Source organism: Oncorhynchus nerka, linkage group LG23, assembly GCF_034236695.1.
Source record: "Oncorhynchus nerka isolate Pitt River linkage group LG23, Oner_Uvic_2.0, whole genome shotgun sequence".
Lineage (NCBI taxonomy): Eukaryota > Metazoa > Chordata > Actinopteri > Salmoniformes > Salmonidae > Oncorhynchus > Oncorhynchus nerka.
This window is the reverse complement of record NC_088418.1, coordinates 10,933,697-10,953,450: the sequence shown is the minus strand read 5'-3', so window position 1 is coordinate 10,953,450 and position 19,754 is coordinate 10,933,697. Positions and strand designations below refer to the sequence as shown.

The 19,754-nt window shown below is 48.9% G+C and overlaps 1 protein-coding gene across 1 annotated transcript in view; it reads left to right on the top strand.

Moving 5' to 3' along the window:
• Positions 1–19,754, top strand: part of LOC115106308 (growth arrest-specific protein 7-like) — a 135,589-nt gene that overhangs the window by 36,237 nt on the left and 79,598 nt on the right. The window contains exon 3 of the mRNA XM_029628905.2: positions 18,715–18,789. Within this exon, the coding sequence (XP_029484765.1) occupies positions 18,715–18,789 (75 nt within the window). The remainder of the gene's footprint in view (positions 1–18,714; positions 18,790–19,754) is intronic.

The window sequence follows — 19,754 nt, the reverse complement described above, 5'->3', positions numbered from 1 at the left end:
AGCAGTCCAGGAAATGGCATGCTGAGACAGTGAGACAGGTGGAGGTTTCCATGGTGAGAGCAGTCCAGGAAGTGTCATGCTGAGACAGAGACAGGTTGAAGTTTCTATGGTGAGAGCAGTGCAGGAAGTGTCATGCTGAGACAGAGACAGGTTGAAGTTTCCATGGTGAGAGCAGTCCAGGAAGTGTTATGCTGAGAGTGAGACAGGTTGAAGTTTCCATGGTGAGAGCAGTGCAGGAAGTGTCATGCTGAAAGTGAGACAGGTTGAAGTTTCCATGGTGAGAGCAGTCCAGGAAGTGTCATGCTGAGACAGTGAGACAGGTGGAGGTTTCCATGGTGAGAGCAGTCCAGGAAGTGTCATGCAGAGACAGTGAGACAGGTGGAGGTTTCCATGGTGAGAGCAGTCCAGGAAGTGTCATGCTGAGACAGAGACAGGTTGAAGTTTCCATGGTGAGAGCAGTGCAGGAAGTGTCATGCTGAGACAGAGACAGGTTGAAGTTTCCATGGTGAGAGCAGTCCAGGAAGTGTCATGCTGAGACAGTGAGACGGGTTGCAGTTTCCATGGTGAGAGCAGTCCAGGAAGTGTCATGCTGAGACAGTGAGATAGGTGGAGGTTTCCATGATGAGAGCAATCCCAGGAAGTGTCATGCAGAGACAGTGAGACAGGTGGAGGTTTCCATGGTGAGAGCAGTCCAGGAAATGGCATGCTGAGACAGTGAGACAGGTGGAGGTTTCCATGGTGAGAGCAGTCCAGGAAGTGTCATGCTGAGACAGAGACAGGTTGAAGTTTCTATGGTGAGAGCAGTGCAGGAAGTGTCATGCTGAGACAGAGACAGGTTGAAGTTTCCATGGTGAGAGCAGTCCAGGAAGTGTTATGCTGAGAGTGAGACAGGTTGAAGTTTCCATGGTGAGAGCAGTGCAGGAAGTGTCATGCTGAAAGTGAGACAGGTTGAAGTTTCCATGGTGAGAGCAGTCCAGGAAGTGTCATGCTGAGACAGTGAGACAGGTGGAGGTTTCCATGGTGAGAGCAGTCCAGGAAGTGTCATGCAGAGACAGTGAGACAGGTGGAGGTTTCCATGGTGAGAGCAGTCCAGGAAGTGTCATGCTGAGACAGAGACAGGTTGAAGTTTCCATGGTGAGAGCAGTGCAGGAAGTGTCATGCTGAGACAGAGACAGGTTGAAGTTTCCATGGTGAGAGCAGTCCAGGAAGTGTCATGCTGAGACAGTGAGACGGGTTGCAGTTTCCATGGTGAGAGCAGTCCAGGAAGTGTCATGCTGAGATTGAGACAGGTTGAAGTTTCTATGGTGAGAGCAGTGCAGGAAGTGTCATGCTGAGACAGTGAGACAGGTTGAAGTTTCTATGGTGAGAGCAGTGCAGGAAGTGTCATGCTGAGACAGTGAGACAGGTGGAGGTTTCCATGGTGAGAGCAGTCCAGGAAGTGTCATGCTGAGACAGTGAGATAGGTGGAGGTTTCCATGATGAGAGCAATCCAGGAAGTGTCATGCAGAGACAGTGAGACAGGTGGAGGTTTCCATGGTGAGAGCAGTCCAGGAAGTGTCATGCTGAGACAGAGACAGGTTGAAGTTTCCATGGTGAGAGCAGTGCAGGAAGTGTCATGCTGAGACAGAGACAGGTTGAAGTTTCCATGGTGAGAGCAGTCCAGGAAGTGTCATGCTGAGACAGTGAGACAGGTTGCAGTTTCCATGGTGAGAGCAGTCCAGGAAGTGTCATGCTGAGATTGAGACAGGTTGAAGTTTCTATGGTGAGAGCAGTGCAGGAAGTGTCATGCCGAGACAGTGAGACAGGTTGAAGTTTCTATGGTGAGAGCAGTGCAGGAAGTGTCATGCTGAAAGTGAGACAGGTTGAAGATTCCATGATGAGAGCATTCCAGGAAGTGTCATGCTGAGACAGAGACAGGTTGAAGTTTCCATGGTGAGAGCAGTCCAGGAAGTGTCATGCTGAGATTGAGACATGTTGAAGTTTCCATGGTGAGAGCAGTCCAGGAAGTGTCATGCTGAGACAGTGAGGAAAGTAGAGGATGGTGGACTAAGGGTGACGGAGCCTGAGAGGATCCCTGTGAGTAGTAGGCCAGTACAGAGTGACCTGGACAGTTTGTGCTTTAGTAAGGTTGGCTTCTAGGCATTTGTACCGCACAAATCGAAAGGAAATCCCAGGAGATTGAATTGGAAGGAGGAGCCGCAGATACGTTTTTTGGGTATCAGAGATTTTAGTGCAGAAGAACTACAGGGGGTTTTGAGAGAAGGGGTTCCAGCCTCCCAGCCCAATGACCTGGTGTAGGATCTGTTGGGGCCAAAGTAGTGGGATGGGGATAGTAGTATACACTGTATATACTGGCTACAGTTAGATCAAATCAAAATCAAATGAAATCAATTTGATTTGATTTAGGGTTAGATGCTTTTTCCTTTTTGGGAAGGGGTGATGAGGTGTGTTAGGAATAGTGATATAGTTTATTAGGCACACCCATATTTTGCCTCCAGGACAGTTCGGAGCTCAGTTGGTATCAAGGGACCAAACGTATGCCAGGAAAACATTCACCACACCATTAGACCACTGCCACCAGCCTGTACCATTGAGACCAGGCAGCATGACGCAACAGGAGCCGGGATTCGCCAGACCAGGCAATGTTTTTCCTCTCCTCAATTGTCCAGTGTTGGTGATCTTGTGCCCACTGGAGCAGCTTCTTCTTGTTTTTAGCTGATTGGAGTGGAACATGGTGTTGTCGTCTGCTGCAGTAGCCAATCCGTGACAAGGATGGACGAGTTGTGCATTCCGAGATGCCGTTCTGCACACCCCTGTTGTACTGTGCCGTTATTTGTCTGTTTGTGGCCCACCTATTAGCTTGCACGATTCTTGTCATCTCCTTCGACCTCTCTCCACAACAAGCTTTTTTAACCCACATGACTGCTGCTGATTGGATGTTTTTTGTTTGTCGCACCATTCTCGGTAAACCATGGACACTGTCGTGCGTGGAAAAAAACAGGAGGGTGACCGTTTCGGAGATACTGGATCCGGCGAGCCTGGCAACGACGATCATACCACGCTCAAAGTCGCTTAGGGCACTTGTTTTAGCCATTCTAACGTCCATCGAACAGTAACTGAATGTCTCGATGCCTGTCTGTCTTTATATAACACACCACGGCCACTTTACTCTCTGTCTGTAGGAACAAACCATTTTCATGAACGTTTACCTAGATGGTGGTGTAATTATCCTTATCCTTTTTACAAATGTAATGCACTTTCCAAACTGTGAAAGGCAGCAATATGCAACAACGCATCTAGTCTGCAGGAAAACCACACGAAGAAGAGGAAGATGACATGTTATATACGGTATGACTATGGCCGGTGACTGTGTCTTGTGAAAGACTCACATGTGGCCTTCTGTCAATTTATGAACAGTTGACTAAATCAGTCAGTGGTTCTCTCTCCTCGGGGACGCCCAGCTGTTCCAGAGGTAGCTCACTTGATTGTACTTGTCAATTAACACAATAATAACACCTATGGAACTGCAACAATATAATATGGCTGACCACAATAAAATACCCTCTATGGTCCTTTAAAAATATCTACAAAGAACCTTTCAAATTGAGAAAGGTTCTTAATAGAATCATTCTCCATAAAGGTTCCATAGAGAACCATAAAAAAGTGTTTTAACCATAGCTGAACTGTTTTTTGGTACTATATAGAACCTTTTATTAATGGTTCTTTATAGAACCTTTGGAACGGGTTCAACCATACAGGTTCAATTTAGAACCTTGAGAGCATGGTACTTTATAGAACAATCAAAAAAAGGGTTCTATATAGCACCAAAAAGGGTTCCACTATGGTTACAAGCCAAATAACCCCTATCTTGTACTATTTAGAACCGTTATTGTTTTGTGTGTGTATAACCAGATAAACGTGACCGACCGGCTCAAATAGGTCTTATGTTGCAAAATGTTCAATTGTGTTTTTTTACATTGGATAAAAGTAGAGACTCAGAGCTACAAAATGGTACATCATACACTACAGTTGAGGAACAATGTGAAAGTAATTTAGCTTTGAACATTGATAAACTTGTAAACTCACTTTTGAGAAAATGGTCTTTAAATGTTTTGGAAGTACTATCGGAGTGCCCTTTATCTACACCCATTCAACATAATTCACACCCTCTTAAGCCCCACCCATCTCTTTAAGGGTTGATCCGTATGTTCTGTACTAACTTTCCAGCTACTTCCAGACATCTAAGAGAGAGAGAACCTCCCACTGAACATTACTCGCCCTGACAGAGCTGGTTTGGCTGCTATGTTATCCAGAGCTTTTCTAGACTGCAACCGTGCTGTCAGATTGTCCGTTCGTAAATTCAGAGCGTTTCACCTTCAGAGTGCATACCGGAGGCTCTGGCCGATTAGTAGAGTTGAACATTAGCCATAACAATTGTAATTCGTAACATGTCATACGAAATGGATGATGGACAATCCACAAATGAATACATACAATACTAAACAAAACATATCGTATTATGTTACGTCTACCCGTGAGTCTAGGTTGGATCTCAAATTTAGTAGACTACAATATCTCACACAGGCTGTTCTTGACTGGATCAAAGTGAATGAGGTGGAAAGAACAGTATACAGTTGAACTCGGAAGTTTACATACACTTAGGTTGGAGTCATTGAAACTCGTTTTTCAACCACTCCACAAATTTCTTGTTAACAAACTATAGTTTTGGGAAGTCGGTTAGGACACCTACTTTGTGCATGACACAAGTAATTTTTCAAACAATTGTTTACAGACAGATTATTTCACTTATAATTCAATGTATCACAATTTCAGTGGGTCAGAAGTTTACATACACTAAGTTGCCTGTGCCTTTAAACAGCTTGGAAAATTCCAGAAAGTTATGTCATGGATTTAGAAGCTTCTGATAGGCTAATTGACCTCATTTGAGTCAATTGGAGGTGTACCTGTGGATGTATTTCAAGGCCTACCTTCAAACTCAGTGCCTCTTTGTTTGACATCATGAGAAGAAAAAAAAAAATCAGCCAAGACCTCATAAAACAATTGTAGACCTCCACAAGTCTGGTTCATCCTTGGGAGCAATTTCTAAATGCCTGAAGGAACCACGCTCATCTGTACAAACAATAGTATGCAAGTATAAACACCACAGGACCATGCAGCCATCATACCCCTCAGGAAGGAGACGCGTTCTGTCTCCTAGAGAAGAACGTACTTTGGTGCGACAAGTGCAAATCAATCCCAGAACAACAGCAAATGACCTTGTGAAGAAGCTGGAGGAAACAGGTACAAAAGTATCTATACCCACAGTAAAATGAGTTCTATATTGACATAACCTGAAAGGCCGCTCAGCAAGGAAGAAGCCACTGCTCCAAAACCGCCATAAAAAAGCCAGACTACGGTTTGCAACTGAACATGGGGACAAAGATCATACTTTTTTGGAGAAACGTCCTCTGGTCTGATGAAACAAAAATAGAACTGTTTGGCCATAATGACCATCATTATGTTTGGAGGAAAAAGGGGGAGGCTTGCAAGCCAAAGAATACCATCCCAACTGTGAAGCATGGGGGTGGCAGCATCATGTTGTGGAGGTGCTTTGCTGCAGGAGGGACTGGTGCACTTCACAAAATAGATGGCATCATGAGGTAGGAAAATAATGTGTATATATTGAAGCAACATCTCAAGACATCAGTCAGGAAGTTAAAGCATGGTCGCAAATGGGTCTTCCAAATGGACAATGACCCCAAGCATACTTCCAAAGTTGTGGCAAAATGGCGTAAGAACAACAAAGTCAAGGTATCGGAGTGGCCATCACAAAGCCCTGACCTCAATCCCACAGGACATGTGTGGGCAGAACTGAAAAAGCTTGTGCGAGCAAGGAGGCCTACAAACCTGACACCAGCTCTGTCAGGAGTAATGGGCCAAAATTCACCCAACTTATTGTGGGAAGCTTGTGGAAGGCTACCCGGAATGTTTGACCCAAGTTAAACAATTTAAAGGCAATGCTACCAAAGACTAATTGAGTGTATGTAAACTTCTGACCCACTGGGAATGTGATGAAAGAAATAAAAGCTGAAATAAATAATTCTCTACTATTATTTTGACATTTCACATTCTTAAAATAAAGTGGTAATCCTAACAGACCTAAGACATGGATTTCTTACCATGATTAAATGTCAGGAATTGTGAAAAACGGAGTTTAAATGTATTTGGCTAAGGTGTATGTAAGGGATTTCCTCCTCTTCTTCCGAAGAGGAGAGGCGAGAAGGATCGGAGGACCAATATGAGGTGTGGTTAGTGTCCATGGTTCTTTTAATAAGAAATACTTAACATGAACACAACAGAATACAAAAACAATAAACGTGGAACGAACGAAACCCAAAACAGTACCGTGTGGTGAAAAACACAGACACAGAAACAAACAGTGAAACCCAGGCTACCTTAAGTATGATTCTCAATCAGAGACAACTAATGACACTTGCCTCTGATTGAGAACCATACTAGGCCGAAACATAGAAATCCCCAAATCATAGAAAAACAAACATAGACTGCCCACCCCAACTCAAGCCCTGATCATACTAAATAATGACAAAACAAAGGAAATAAAGGTCAGAACGTGACAGTGTATGTAAACTTCCGACTTCAACTGTATACATGTGGCCGATGTGAACTGGCTAGCTAGTTAGCGGTGGTGCACGCTAATAGTGTTTCATATATTGAACTATGGATATATAGTCTGTGGAAGGAACAGTCACACTATTACATAGGCCTGACTCCCTGACACCATACAGCAATGGAACAGCTGGTACAGTAAGTTTATACAAGTGTCGTCTTATGTATTTAACCGTCGTCTCAGCTCTCCTGGAATTAAGCCTAAACTATTAGTAAACCCATTGGAGGATGTGTGTAGAGCCAAAGCCCACTTCTCATGTGAAGGAGAGAATCTCTCCGATCTGCATTTCCAGGTACCAGTTGCTTAGTAACCTTCTCTTTTGATGTAAAAATTGCAGTTCCGTTGTAATTCTGATAGTAAATTAGCGATGTTTCTTTCAACCTTTCAGAACATTATCCACTGTAATTAAATTAATTTCCTTTTTATTGTCTGATTAAAGGTGTAATGCCCCTAGGCCTGCACATAAAATTAACTCATTTTCAATGTAATTAAAACATTGAAACATTACTTTCCGGTTCATTTTCTAATTAAAGGAGGTGTACACCTAGGCCTGCACATGAAATGTATTACTTTTCAACGTAATTGAAACTCTAAGGTCACAGAGACCTGCTATCAAAATAGAATGTAAACCCATATTTAACTTTCCTAATTGACGCACTTTACTCATGCTAATTTGTCAGTCCCTTAAAGTAGCAGTCTTAGCAGTTTTTGTATGATAGGTTATCTACTAACCTAACATATGGAAATATTTTAAGATAGTAATAACATAGACCATCAAGCTATTTGATTTTGTATTTTAGCACCCCTGTATGTATAAAAACAGGTTTTACAAATTATCTGATGAAACATTGAATTTTGAATTTGAATTTGGCCTTAGAGTGTCTCACAAATACATGGCAAATAAGATATGACAAAATTATATCAAATGGATGTATGGTTTGAAGTGTCTGAAATGTATCTGAAAGATATACTGTACATCGTCACCAGGGATGATCACGATGTGTATAATATTCTACTACTTATGTAGAAGAAAGAAAACATTAACCATTCTACTCTAGGGCAGCCCCTATCTACCACTCTAGGGCAGCCACCATCCACCACTCTAGGGCAGCCCCTATCTACCACTCTAGGGCAGCCCCTATCTACCACTCTAGGGCAGCCCCTATCTACCACTCTAGGGCAGCCCCTATCTACCACTCTAGGGCAGCCCCTATCTACCACTCTAGGGCAGCCCCTATATACCACTCTAGGGCAGCCCCTATCTACCACTCTAGGGCAGCCCCTATCTACCACTCTAGGGCAGCCCCTATCTACCACTCTAGGGCAGCCCCTATATACCACTCTAGGGCAGCCCCTATCTACCACTCTAGGGTAGCCACCATCCACCACTCTAGGGCAACCCCTATATACCACTCTAGGGCAGCCCCTATCTACCACTCTAGGGCAGCCCCTATATACCACTCTAGGGAAGCCCCTATCTACCACTCTAGGGCAGCCCCTATATACCACTCTAGGGCAGCCCCTATATACCACTCTAGGGCAGCCCCTATCTACCACTCTAGGGCAGCCCCTATCTACCACTCTAGGGCAGCCCCTATCTACCACTCTAGGGCAGCCCCTATATACCACTCTAGGGCAGCCCCTATCTACCACTCTAGGGCAGCCCCTATCTACCACTATAGGGTAGCCCCTATATACCACTCTAGGGCAGCCCCTATATACCACTCTAGGGCAGCCCCTATCTACCACTCTAGGGCAGCCCCTATATACCACTCTAGGGCAGCCCCTATCTACCACTCTAGGGTAGCCACCATCCACCACTCTAGGGCAGCCCCTATATACCACTCTAGGGCAGCCCCTATCTACCACTCTAGGGCAGCCCCTATATACCACTCTAGGGCAGCCCCTATATACCACTCTAGGGCAGCCCCTATATACCACTCTAGGGCAGCCCCTATCTACCACTCTAGGGCAGCCCCTATCTACCACTCTAGGGCAGCCCCTATCTACCACTCTAGGGCAGCCCCTATATACCACTCTAGGGCAGCCCCTATCTACCACTCTAGAGCAGCCCCTATCTACCACTCTAGGGCAGCCCCTATCCACCACTCTAGGGCAGCCCCTATCTACCACTCTAGGGCAGCCCCTATATACCACTCTAGGGCAGCCCCTATATACCACTCTAGGGCAGCCCCTATATACCACTCTAGGGCAGCCCCTATATACCACTCTAGGGCAGCCCCTATCTACCACTCTAGGGCAGCCCCTATATACCACTCTAGGGCAGCCCCTATCTACCACTCTAGGGCAGCCCCTATCTACCACTCTAGGGCAGCCCCTATATAACACTCTAGGGCAGCCCCTATATACCACTCTAGGGCAGCCCCTATCTACCACTCTAGGGCAGCCCCTATCTACCACTCTAGGGTAGCCCCTATATACCACTCTAGGGCAGCCCCTATATACCACTCTAGGGCAGCCCCTATCTATCACTCTAGGGCAGCCCCTATCTACCACTCTAGGGCAGCCCCTATCCACCACTCTAGGGCAGCCCCTATCCACCACTCTAGGGCAGCCCCTATCCACCACTCTAGGGCAGCCCCTATCCACCACTCTAGGGCAGCCCCTATCTACCACTCTAGGGCAGCCCCTATCTACCACTCTAGGGCAGCCCCTATCTACCACTCTAGGGCGGCCCCTATCCACCACTCTAGGGCAGCCCCTATCTACCACTCTAGGGCAGCCCCTATATACCACTCTAGGGCAGCCCCTATCTACCACTCTAGGGTAGCCACCATCCACCACTCTAGGGCAGCCCCTATATACCACTCTAGGGCAGCCCCTATCTACCACTCTAGGGCAGCCCCTATATACCACTCTAGGGAAGCCCCTATCTACCACTCTAGGGCAGCCCCTATATACCACTCTAGGGCAGCCCCTATCTACCACTCTAGGGCAGCCCCTATCTACCACTCTAGGGCAGCCCCTATCTACCACTCTAGGGCAGCCCCTATATACCACTCTAGGGCAGCCCCTATCTACCACTCTAGGGCAGCCCCTATCTACCACTCTAGGGTAGCCCCTATATACCACTCTAGGGCAGCCCCTATATACCACTCTAGGGCAGCCCCTATCCACCACTCTAGGGCAGCCCCTATCCACCACTCTAGGGCAGCCCCTATCCACCACTCTAGGGCAGCCCCTATCTACCACTCTAGGGCAGCCCCTATATACCACTCTAGGGCAGCCCCTATATACCACTCTAGGGCAGCCCCTATATACCACTCTAGGGCAGCCCCTATCTACCACTCTAGGGCAGCCCCTATATACCACTATAGGGCAGCCCCTATCTACCACTCTAGGGCAGCCCCTATCTACCACTCTAGGGCAGCCCCTATATAACACTCTAGGGCAGCCCCTATCTACCACTCTAGGGCAGCCCCTATATACCACTCTAGGGCAGCCCCTATCTACCACTCTAGGGCAGCCCCTATCTACCACTCTAGGGCAGCCCCTATATACCACTCTAGGGCAGCCCCTATCCACCACTCTAGGGCAGCCCCTATCCACCACTCTAGGGCAGCCCCTATCCACCACTCTAGGGCAGCCCCTATATACCACTCTAGGGCAGCCCCTATCTACCACTCTAGGGCAGCCCCTATATACCACTCTAGGGCAGCCCCTATCCACCACTCTAGGGCAGCCCCTATATACCACTCTAGGGCAGCCCCTATATACCACTCTAGGGCAGCCCCTATATACCACTCTAGGGCAGCCCCTATCTACCACTCTAGGGCAGCCCCTATATACCACTCTAGGGCAGCCCCTATATACCACTCTAGGGCAGCCCCTATATACCACTCTAGGGCAGCCCCTATCTACCACTCTAGGGCAGCCCCTATATACCACTCTAGGGCAGCCCCTATATACCACTCTAGGGCAGCCCCTATATACCACTCTAGGGCAGCCCCTATATACCACTCTAGGGCAGCCCCTATCTACCACTCTAGGGCAGCCCCTATATACCACTCTAGGCAGCCCCTATATACCACTCTAGGGCAGCCCCTATCTACCACTCTAGGGCAGCCACCATCCACCACTCTAGGGCAGCCCCTATCTACCACTCTAGGGCAGCCCCTATCTACCACTCTAGGGCAGCCCCTATATACCACTCTAGGGCAGCCCCTATCCACCACTCTAGGGCAGCCCCTATCTACCACTCTAGGGCAGCCCCTATCTACTACTCTAGGGCAGCCCCTATCTACCACTCTAGGGCAGCCCCTATATACCACTCTAGGGCAGCCCCTATATACCACTCTAGGGCAGCCCCTATATACCACTCTAGGGCAGCCCCTATCCACCACTCTAGGGCAGCCCCTATCCACCACTCTAGGGCAGCCCCTATCCACCACTCTAGGGCAGCCCCTATCCACCACTCTAGGGCAGCCCCTATCTACCACTCTAGGGCAGCCCCTATATACCACTCTAGGGCAGCCCCTATATACCACTCTAGGGCAGCCCCTATCTACCACTCTAGGGCAGCCCCTATATACCACTCTAGGGCAGCCCCTACCCACCACTCTAGGGCAGCCCCTATCCACCACTCTAGGGCAGCCCCTATCCACCATTCTAGGGCAGCCCCTATATACCACTCTAGGGCAGCCCCTATCTACCACTCTAGGGCAGCCCCTATATACCACTCTAGGGCAGCCCCTATCCACCACTCTAGGGCAGCCCCTATATACCACTCTAGGGCAGCCCCTATATACCACTCTAGGGCAGCCCCTATCTACCACTCTAGGGCAGCCCCTATATACCACTCTAGGGCAGCCCCTATATACCACTCTAGGGCAGTCCCTATATACCACTCTAGGGCAGCCCCTATCTACCACTCTAGGGCAGCCCCTATCTACCACTCTAGGGCAGCCCCTATCTACCACTCTAGGGCAGCCCCTATATACCACTCTAGGGCAGCCCCTATCTACCACTCTAGGGAAGCCCCTATATACCACTCTAGGGCAGCCCCTATATACCACTCTAGGGCAGCCCCTATCTACCACTCTAGGGCAGCCCCTATATACAACTATAGGGCAGCCCCTATATACCACTCTAGGGCAGCCCCTATATACCACTCTAGGGCAGCCCCTATCTACCACTCTAGGACAGCCCCTATCTACCACTCTAGGGCAGCCCCTATATACCACTCTAGGGCAGCCCCTATCCACCACTCTAGGGCAGCCCCTATCCACCACTCTAGGGCAGCCCCTATCCACCACTCTAGGGCAGCCCCTATATACCACTCTAGGGCAGCCCCTATCTACCACTCTAGGGCAGCCCCTATATACCACTCTAGGGCAGCCCCTATCCACCACTCTAGGGCAGCCCCTATATACCACTCTAGGGCAGCCCCTATATACCACTCTAGGGCAGCCCCTATATACCACTCTAGGGCAGCCCCTATCTACCACTCTAGGGCAGCCCCTATATACCACTCTAGGGCAGCCCCTATATACCACTCTAGGGCAGCCCCTATATACCACTCTAGGGCAGCCCCTATCTACCACTCTAGGGCAGCCCCTATATACCACTCTAGGGCAGCCCCTATATACCACTCTAGGGCAGCCCCTATCTACCACTCTAGGGCAGCCCCTATATACCACTCTAGGGCAGCCCCTATCTACCACTCTAGGGCAGCCCCTATATACCACTCTAGGGCAGCCCCTATATACCACTCTAGGCAGCCCCTATCTACCACTCTAGGGCAGCCCCTATATACCACTCTAGGGCAGCCCCTATCTACCACTCTAGGGCAGCCACCATCCACCACTCTAGGGCAGCCCCTATCTACCACTCTAGGGCAGCCCCTATCTACCACTCTAGGGCAGCCCCTATAGCCACTCTAGGGCAGCCCCTATCCACCACTCTAGGGCAGCCCCTATCTCCACCACTCTAGGGCAGCCCCTATCTACCACTCTAGGGCAGCCCCTATCTACCACTCTAGGGCAGCCCCTATATACCACTCTAGGGCAGCCCTTATATACCACTCTAGGGCAGCCCCTATATACCACTCTAGGGCAGCCCCTATCCACCACTCTAGGGCAGCCCCTATCCACCACTCTAGGGCAGCCCCTATCCACCACTCTAGGGCAGCCCCTATCCACCACTCTAGGGCAGCCCCTATCTACCACTCTAGGGCAGCCCCTATATACCACTCTAGGGCAGCCCCTATATACCACTCTAGGGCAGCCCCTATCTACCACTCTAGGGCAGCCCCTATATACCACTCTAGGGCAGCCCCTATCCACCACTCTAGGGCAGCCCCTATCCACCACTCTAGGGCAGCCCCTATCCACCACTCTAGGGCAGCCCCTATATACCACTCTAGGGCAGCCCCTATCTACCACTCTAGGGCAGCCCCTATATACCACTCTAGGGCAGCCCCTATCCACCACTCTAGGGCAGCCCCTATATACCACTCTAGGGCAGCCCCTATATACCACTCTAGGGCAGCCCCTATATACCACTCTAGGGCAGCCCCTATCTACCACTCTAGGGCAGCCCTATATACCACTCTAGGGCAGCCCCTATATACCACTCTAGGGCAGTCCCTATATACCACTCTAGGGCAGCCCCTATCTACCACTCTAGGGCAGCCCCTATATACCACTCTAGGGCAGCCCCTATCTACCACTCTAGGGCAGCCCCTATATACCACTCTAGGGCAGCCCCTATCTACCACTCTAGGGAAGCCCCTATATACCACTCTAGGGCAGCCCCTATATACCACTCTAGGGCAGCCCCTATCTACCACTCTAGGGCAGCCCCTATATACCACTATAGGGCAGCCCCTATATACCACTCTAGGGCAGCCCCTATATACCACTCTAGGGCAGCCCCTATCTACCACTCTAGGGCAGCCCCTATATACCACTCTAGGGCAGCCCCTATATACCACTCTAGGGCAGCCCCTATCTACCACTCTAGGGCAGCCCCTATATACCACTCTAGGGCAGCCCCTATATACCACTCTAGGGCAGCCCCTATCTACCACTCTAGGGCAGCCCCTATATACCACTCTAGGGCAGCCCCTATCTACCACTCTAGGGCAGCCCCTATATACCACTCTAGGGCAGCCCCTATCTACCACTCTAGGGCAGCCCCTATCTACCACTCTAGGGCAGCCCCTATATACCACTCTAGGGCAGCCCCTATATACCACTCTAGGGCAGCCCCTATCTACCACTCTAAGGCAGCCACCATCCACCACTCTAGGGCAGCCCCTATCTACCACTCTAGGGCAGCCCCTATCTACCACTCTAGGGCAGCCCCTATATAACACTCTAGTGCAGCCCCTATCTACCACTCTAGGGCAGCCCCTATATACCACTCTAGGGCAGCCCCTATCCACCACTCTAGGGCAGCCCCTATATACCACTCTAGGGCAGCCCCTATATACCACTCTAGGGCAGCCCCTATATACCACTCTAGGGCAGCCCCTATATACCACTCTAGGGCAGCCCCTATATACCACTCTAGGGCAGCCCCTATATACCACTCTAGGGCAGCCCCTATCTACCACTCTAGGGCAGCCCCTATATACCACTCTAGGGCAGCCCCTATCTACCACTCTAGGGCAGCCCCTATATACCACTCTAGGGCAGCCCCTATCTACCACTCTAGGGCAGCCCCTATATACCACTCTAGGGCAGCCCCTATATACCACTCTAGGGCAGCCCCTATATACCACTCTAGGGCAGCCCCTATCTACCACTCTAGGGCAGCCCCTAATATACCACTCTAGGGCAGCCCCTATCTACCACTCTAGGGCAGCCCCTATATACCACTCTAGGGCAGCCCCTATATACCACTCTAGGGCAGCCCCTATATACCACTCTAGGGCAGCCCCTATATACCACTCTAGGGCAGCCCCTATATACCACTCTAGGGCAGCCCCTATCTACCTCTCTAGGGCAGCCCCTATATACCACTCTAGGGCAGCCCCTATCTACCACTCTAGGGCAGCCCCTATATACCACTCTAGGGCAGCCCCTATATACCACTCTAGGGCAGCCCCTATATACCACTCTAGGGCAGCCCCTATATACCACTCTAGGCAGCCCCTATCTACCACTCTAGGGCAGCCCCTATATACCACTCTAGGGCAGCCCCTATATACCACTCTAGGGCAGCCCCTATCCACCACTCTAGGGCAGCCCCTATATACCACTCTAGGGCAGCCCCTATATACCACTCTAGGGCAGCCCCTATCTACCACTCTAGGGCAGCCCCTATATACCACTCTAGGGCAGCCCCTATCTACCACTCTAGGGCAGCCCCTATCTACCACTCTAGGGCAGCCCCTATATACCACTCTAGGGCAGCCCCTATATACCACTCTAGGGCAGCCCCTATCTACCACTCTAGGGCAGCCCCTATCTACCACTCTAGGGCAGCCCCTATATACCACTCTAGGGCAGCCCCTATCTACCACTCTAGGGCAGCCCCTATATACCACTCTAGGGCAGCCCCTATCTACCACTCTAGGGCAGCCCCTATATACCACTCTAGGGCAGCCCCTATCTACCACTCTAGGGCAGCCCCTATCTACCACTCTAGGGCAGCCCCTATATACCACTCTAGGGCAGCCCCTATCTACCACTCTAGGGCAGCCCCTATATACCACTCTAGGGCAGCCCCTATCTACCACTCTAGGGCAGCCCCTATATACCACTCTAGGGCAGCCCCTATCTACCACTCTAGGGCAGCCCCTATCTACCACTCTAGGGCAGCCCCTATATACCACTCTAGGGCAGCCCCTATCTACCACTCTAGGGCAGCCCCTATATACCACTCTAGGGCAGCCCCTATCTACCACTCTAGGGCAGCCCCTATATACCACATACGTCGGCTGTCAGCGGATTCAGTGGATTTAGTGGATTCAGTGGATTTAGTGGATTCTGTAGATTCAGTGGATTCAGCGGATTCAGGGGATTCTGTAGATTCAGAGGATTCAGTGGATTTAGCGGATTCCGTGGATTCAGTGGATTCAAGGGATTCAGTGGATTCAAGGGATTCAGTGGATTGAGACGCATCCAACACAAGAACCCAGAAGTCTCTAGCTCAAACAAACGGCTCTAGGGGGATCACAACACTTCTAGAACACCTGAGATGATTTAGATTGTGGTCGAGATTTGGTTGAATGCTATCTTGGTGCATCATTATTATAGCGTAATGAGACTGGAAGAGACTTGTCAGGATGACATTGGGACTGCTGTAGCTCCTAAGAGGAGGATACATTGACAGCGCTAACCTGGTTATACTGTATGTCTCTCCATTAATACCTCATTCCTGTTATCGGGAATGATTTTCTTTGACAAGCTAGCAGAGTGAAATAGGGGCAGAATTCACCTTTTAATAAACCATTTGTGATTGTGTGATGCATCAGATTTGAAGGGACAGACTGTCTCCTTGGAGCCCTATCTGTCAAATGTTTCTTTCTCTCTCTCTCTCTCTCTCTATGCATGTCATCGGAGCTGATGGTTTTGGCTCCGTTTCCCTCCCTGCTTAGTTCAGGCAGACAGCTCAGTGTGAGCCAAAGACACAAATGAAATGAAAGCTGCTATGTCTCAAAGGCTCTTGTGACACTAAAGGGTAATTGAGATAAATGGTGTATTGTGTATATGGATATTGGAGTTAAGTGAATCTGAGATTTTCTCTCTCTCTGTCAGGGTCTGTGTCAGTTGTGCTTCTCATCCTCTTTTCTTGCTTTCTCTCTCTCTCCTCTTGTTTTTGCTTCCTCCGGCAAGAGCGAAATGGGGATACATGAATTGAAAGAGTGAGGCAGAGTCTATTGGTGAAGTTAAACAGCCAGACATGCACTGTAATTGGATTTACTCAATGTAACACCTGGTGTTTTTAACACATGGATTTGACGATAAAGCGGGGAAAACAAACGTGGACTTAGAGGCGAAGACCACGACCAGGGTGTCACCGTAAGAGTAAATAAAGATAGTTTCACATTTTTTTGCTTTGTTGTCTTTGATTCTCCCTTTGGAAAACAGCAGGTTTTACACACTTGAGTTAATCTGGCTCATATTCTTATCTCTGTCTAAGAAGTTGATACAGTAACAAAGGCAGTGCTATTACTTGGTTGGGTTGGACAGAAACTGTCAACATATTCATCTCAACATGGATCTTAATATGGACAAGTGTTTGTTTCATGTAAACCTCTTGGTTAGATTTTTCTATTGTGTTATTGACTGTACGTTTGTTTATGTGTAACTAATTCGGTGTTGTTGTTTTTGTCCCACTGCTTTGCATTATCTTGGCCAGGTCGCAGTTGTAAATGAAAACTTGTTCTCAACTGGCCTACCTGGTTAAATAAAGGTGAAAGAAAATACAAAATTGGGACCTGAAATCAAATCCAGGGTGGTGATATTCTACAGTCTGTGCCTTCAGAAAGTATTCATCAGCCTTATTCAAGAATGTATTACAATTCGTTTTTTCCCCTCATCAATCTATACACAATAATACCCCATAATGACAAAGCAAAAAACTGGTTTTTAGAAATATCACATTTGCATCAGTGTTCAGACCCTTTACTCAGTACTTTGTTGAAGCACCTTTGGCAGCGATTACAGGCTCGAGTCTTCTTGGGTATGATGCTACAAGCTTGTCAGGTTGGATTGGGAGCGTTGCTGCACAGCTATTTTCAGGTCTCTCTAGAGATGTAAGATCGGGTTCCAAGTCTGGGCTCTGGCTGGGCCACTCAAGGACATTCAGAGACTTGTCCCGAAGCCACTCCTGCGATGTCTTGGCTGTGTGCGTAGGGTCATTGTACTGTTGGAAGGTGAGCCGTCGCCCCAGTCTGAGGTCCTGAGCACTCTGGAGCAGGTTTTCATCAAGGATCTCTCGTTCATCTTTGCCTCGATCTTGACTAGTCTCCCAGTCCCTGCCGCTGAAAAACATCCCCACAACGTGATGCTTTCACCACCAGGCTTCACCGTAGGGATGGTACCAGGTTTCCTCCAGATGTGATGCTTGGCATTCAGGCCAAAGAGTTCAATCTTGGTTTCATCAGAACAGAGAATCTTGTTTCTCATGGTCAGAGTCTTTAGGTGCCTTTTGCCAAAATCCAAGCGGGCTGCCATGTGCCATTTACTGAGGAATGGCTTCAGTCTGGCCACTCTACCATAAAGGCCTAATTGGTGGAATGCTGCAGAGATGGTTGTCCTTCTGGAAGGTTCTACCATCTCCACAGAGGAACTCAGGAGCACTGTCAGAGTGACCATCGGGTTCTTGGTCACCTCCCTGACCAAGGCCCTTCTCCCCCTATTGCTCAGTTTGGCCGGGTGGCCAGCTCTAGGAAGAGTCTTTGTGGTTCCAAACGTCTTCCATTTAAGAATGATGGAGGCCACTGTGTTCTTGAGGACTTTCAATGCTGCAGAATGTTTTTGGTACCCTTCACCAGATCTGTGCCTCGACACAATCATATCTCGGAGCTCTACGGACAATTCCTTCGACCTCATGGCTTGGTTTTTGATCTGACATGCACTGTCAACTGTGGGACCTTATATAGACAGGTGTGTGCCTTTCCAAAGCATGTCCAATCAATTAAATTTACCACAGGTGGACTCCAATCACAGTTGTAGAAACACCTCAAGGGTGATCAATGGAAACAGGATGCACCTGAGCTCTATTTCTAGTCTCATAGCATAGTTATGTAAATTAGGTATTTCTGTATTTTTTTAAAATATATATTTGCAGAATAAAAAACAGTGAGCTGGCGCACACAGAACAATTATTTTGTGTGGAGGTCTTAACTAATGGCGAATAAACTATAAACTATAAAAAATAAAGACAGTCACACACCTCATATATAAGCTCCCAGTAATTGATTTGGTAAATCATCATAAGGATTTATAAATATTTGCAAAAATGTATAAACATCTGTTATTGCTTTGTCATTATTGGGTAATAAAAATAACTCAAGTTCAATTGGCTTTCATGTTCCTGTCTGTTTCCAGAGACAACATGGGAGAGACCTTCCAGGGTACCTGGGACCCCCAACACCCCTCTGAAACACACCTCACTACCTACAGGTACTAAAGCTGTCCCTCTCTCTCTCTCTGGGACCCCCAACACCCCTCTGAAACACACCTCACTACCTACAGGTACTAAAGCTGTCCCTCTCTCTCTCTCTGGGACCCCCAACACCCCTCTGAAACACACCTCACTACCTACAGGTACTAAAGCTGTCCCTCTCTCTCTCTCTGGGACCCCCAACACCCCTCTGAAACACACCTCACTACCTACAGGTACTAAAGCTGTCCCTCTCTCTCTCTGGGACCCCCAACACCCCTCTGAAACACACCTCACTACCTACAGGTACTAAAGCTGTCCCTCTCTCTCTCTCTGGGACCCCCAACACCCCTCTGAAACACACCTCACTACCTACAGGTACTAAAGCTGTCCCTCTCTCTCTCTCTGGGACCCCCAACACCCCTCTGAAACACACCTCACTACCTACAGGTACTAAAGCTGTCCCTCTCTCTCTCTCTGGGACCCCCAACACCCCTCTGAAACACACCTCACTACCTACAGGTACTAAAGCTGTCCTCTCTCTCTCTCTCTGGGACCCCCAACACCCCTCTGAAACACACCTCACTACCTACAGGTACTAAAGCTGTCCCCTCTCTCTCTCTCTGGGACCCCCAACACCCCTCTGAAACACACCTCACTACCTACAGGTACTAAAGCTGTCCCTCTCTCTCTCTCTCTGGGACCCCCAACACCCCTCTGAAACACACCTCACTACCTACAGGTACTAAAGCTGTCCCTCTCTCTCTCTCTCTGGGACCCCCAACACCCCTCTGAAACACACCTCACTACCTACAGGTACTAAAGCTGTCCCTCTCTCTCTCTCTGGGACCCCCAACACCCCTCTGAAACACACCTCACTACCTACAGGTACTAAAGCTGTCCCTCTCTCTCTCTCTCTGGGACCCCCAACACCCCTCTGAAACACACCTCACTACCTACAGGTACTAAAGCTGTCCCTCTCTCT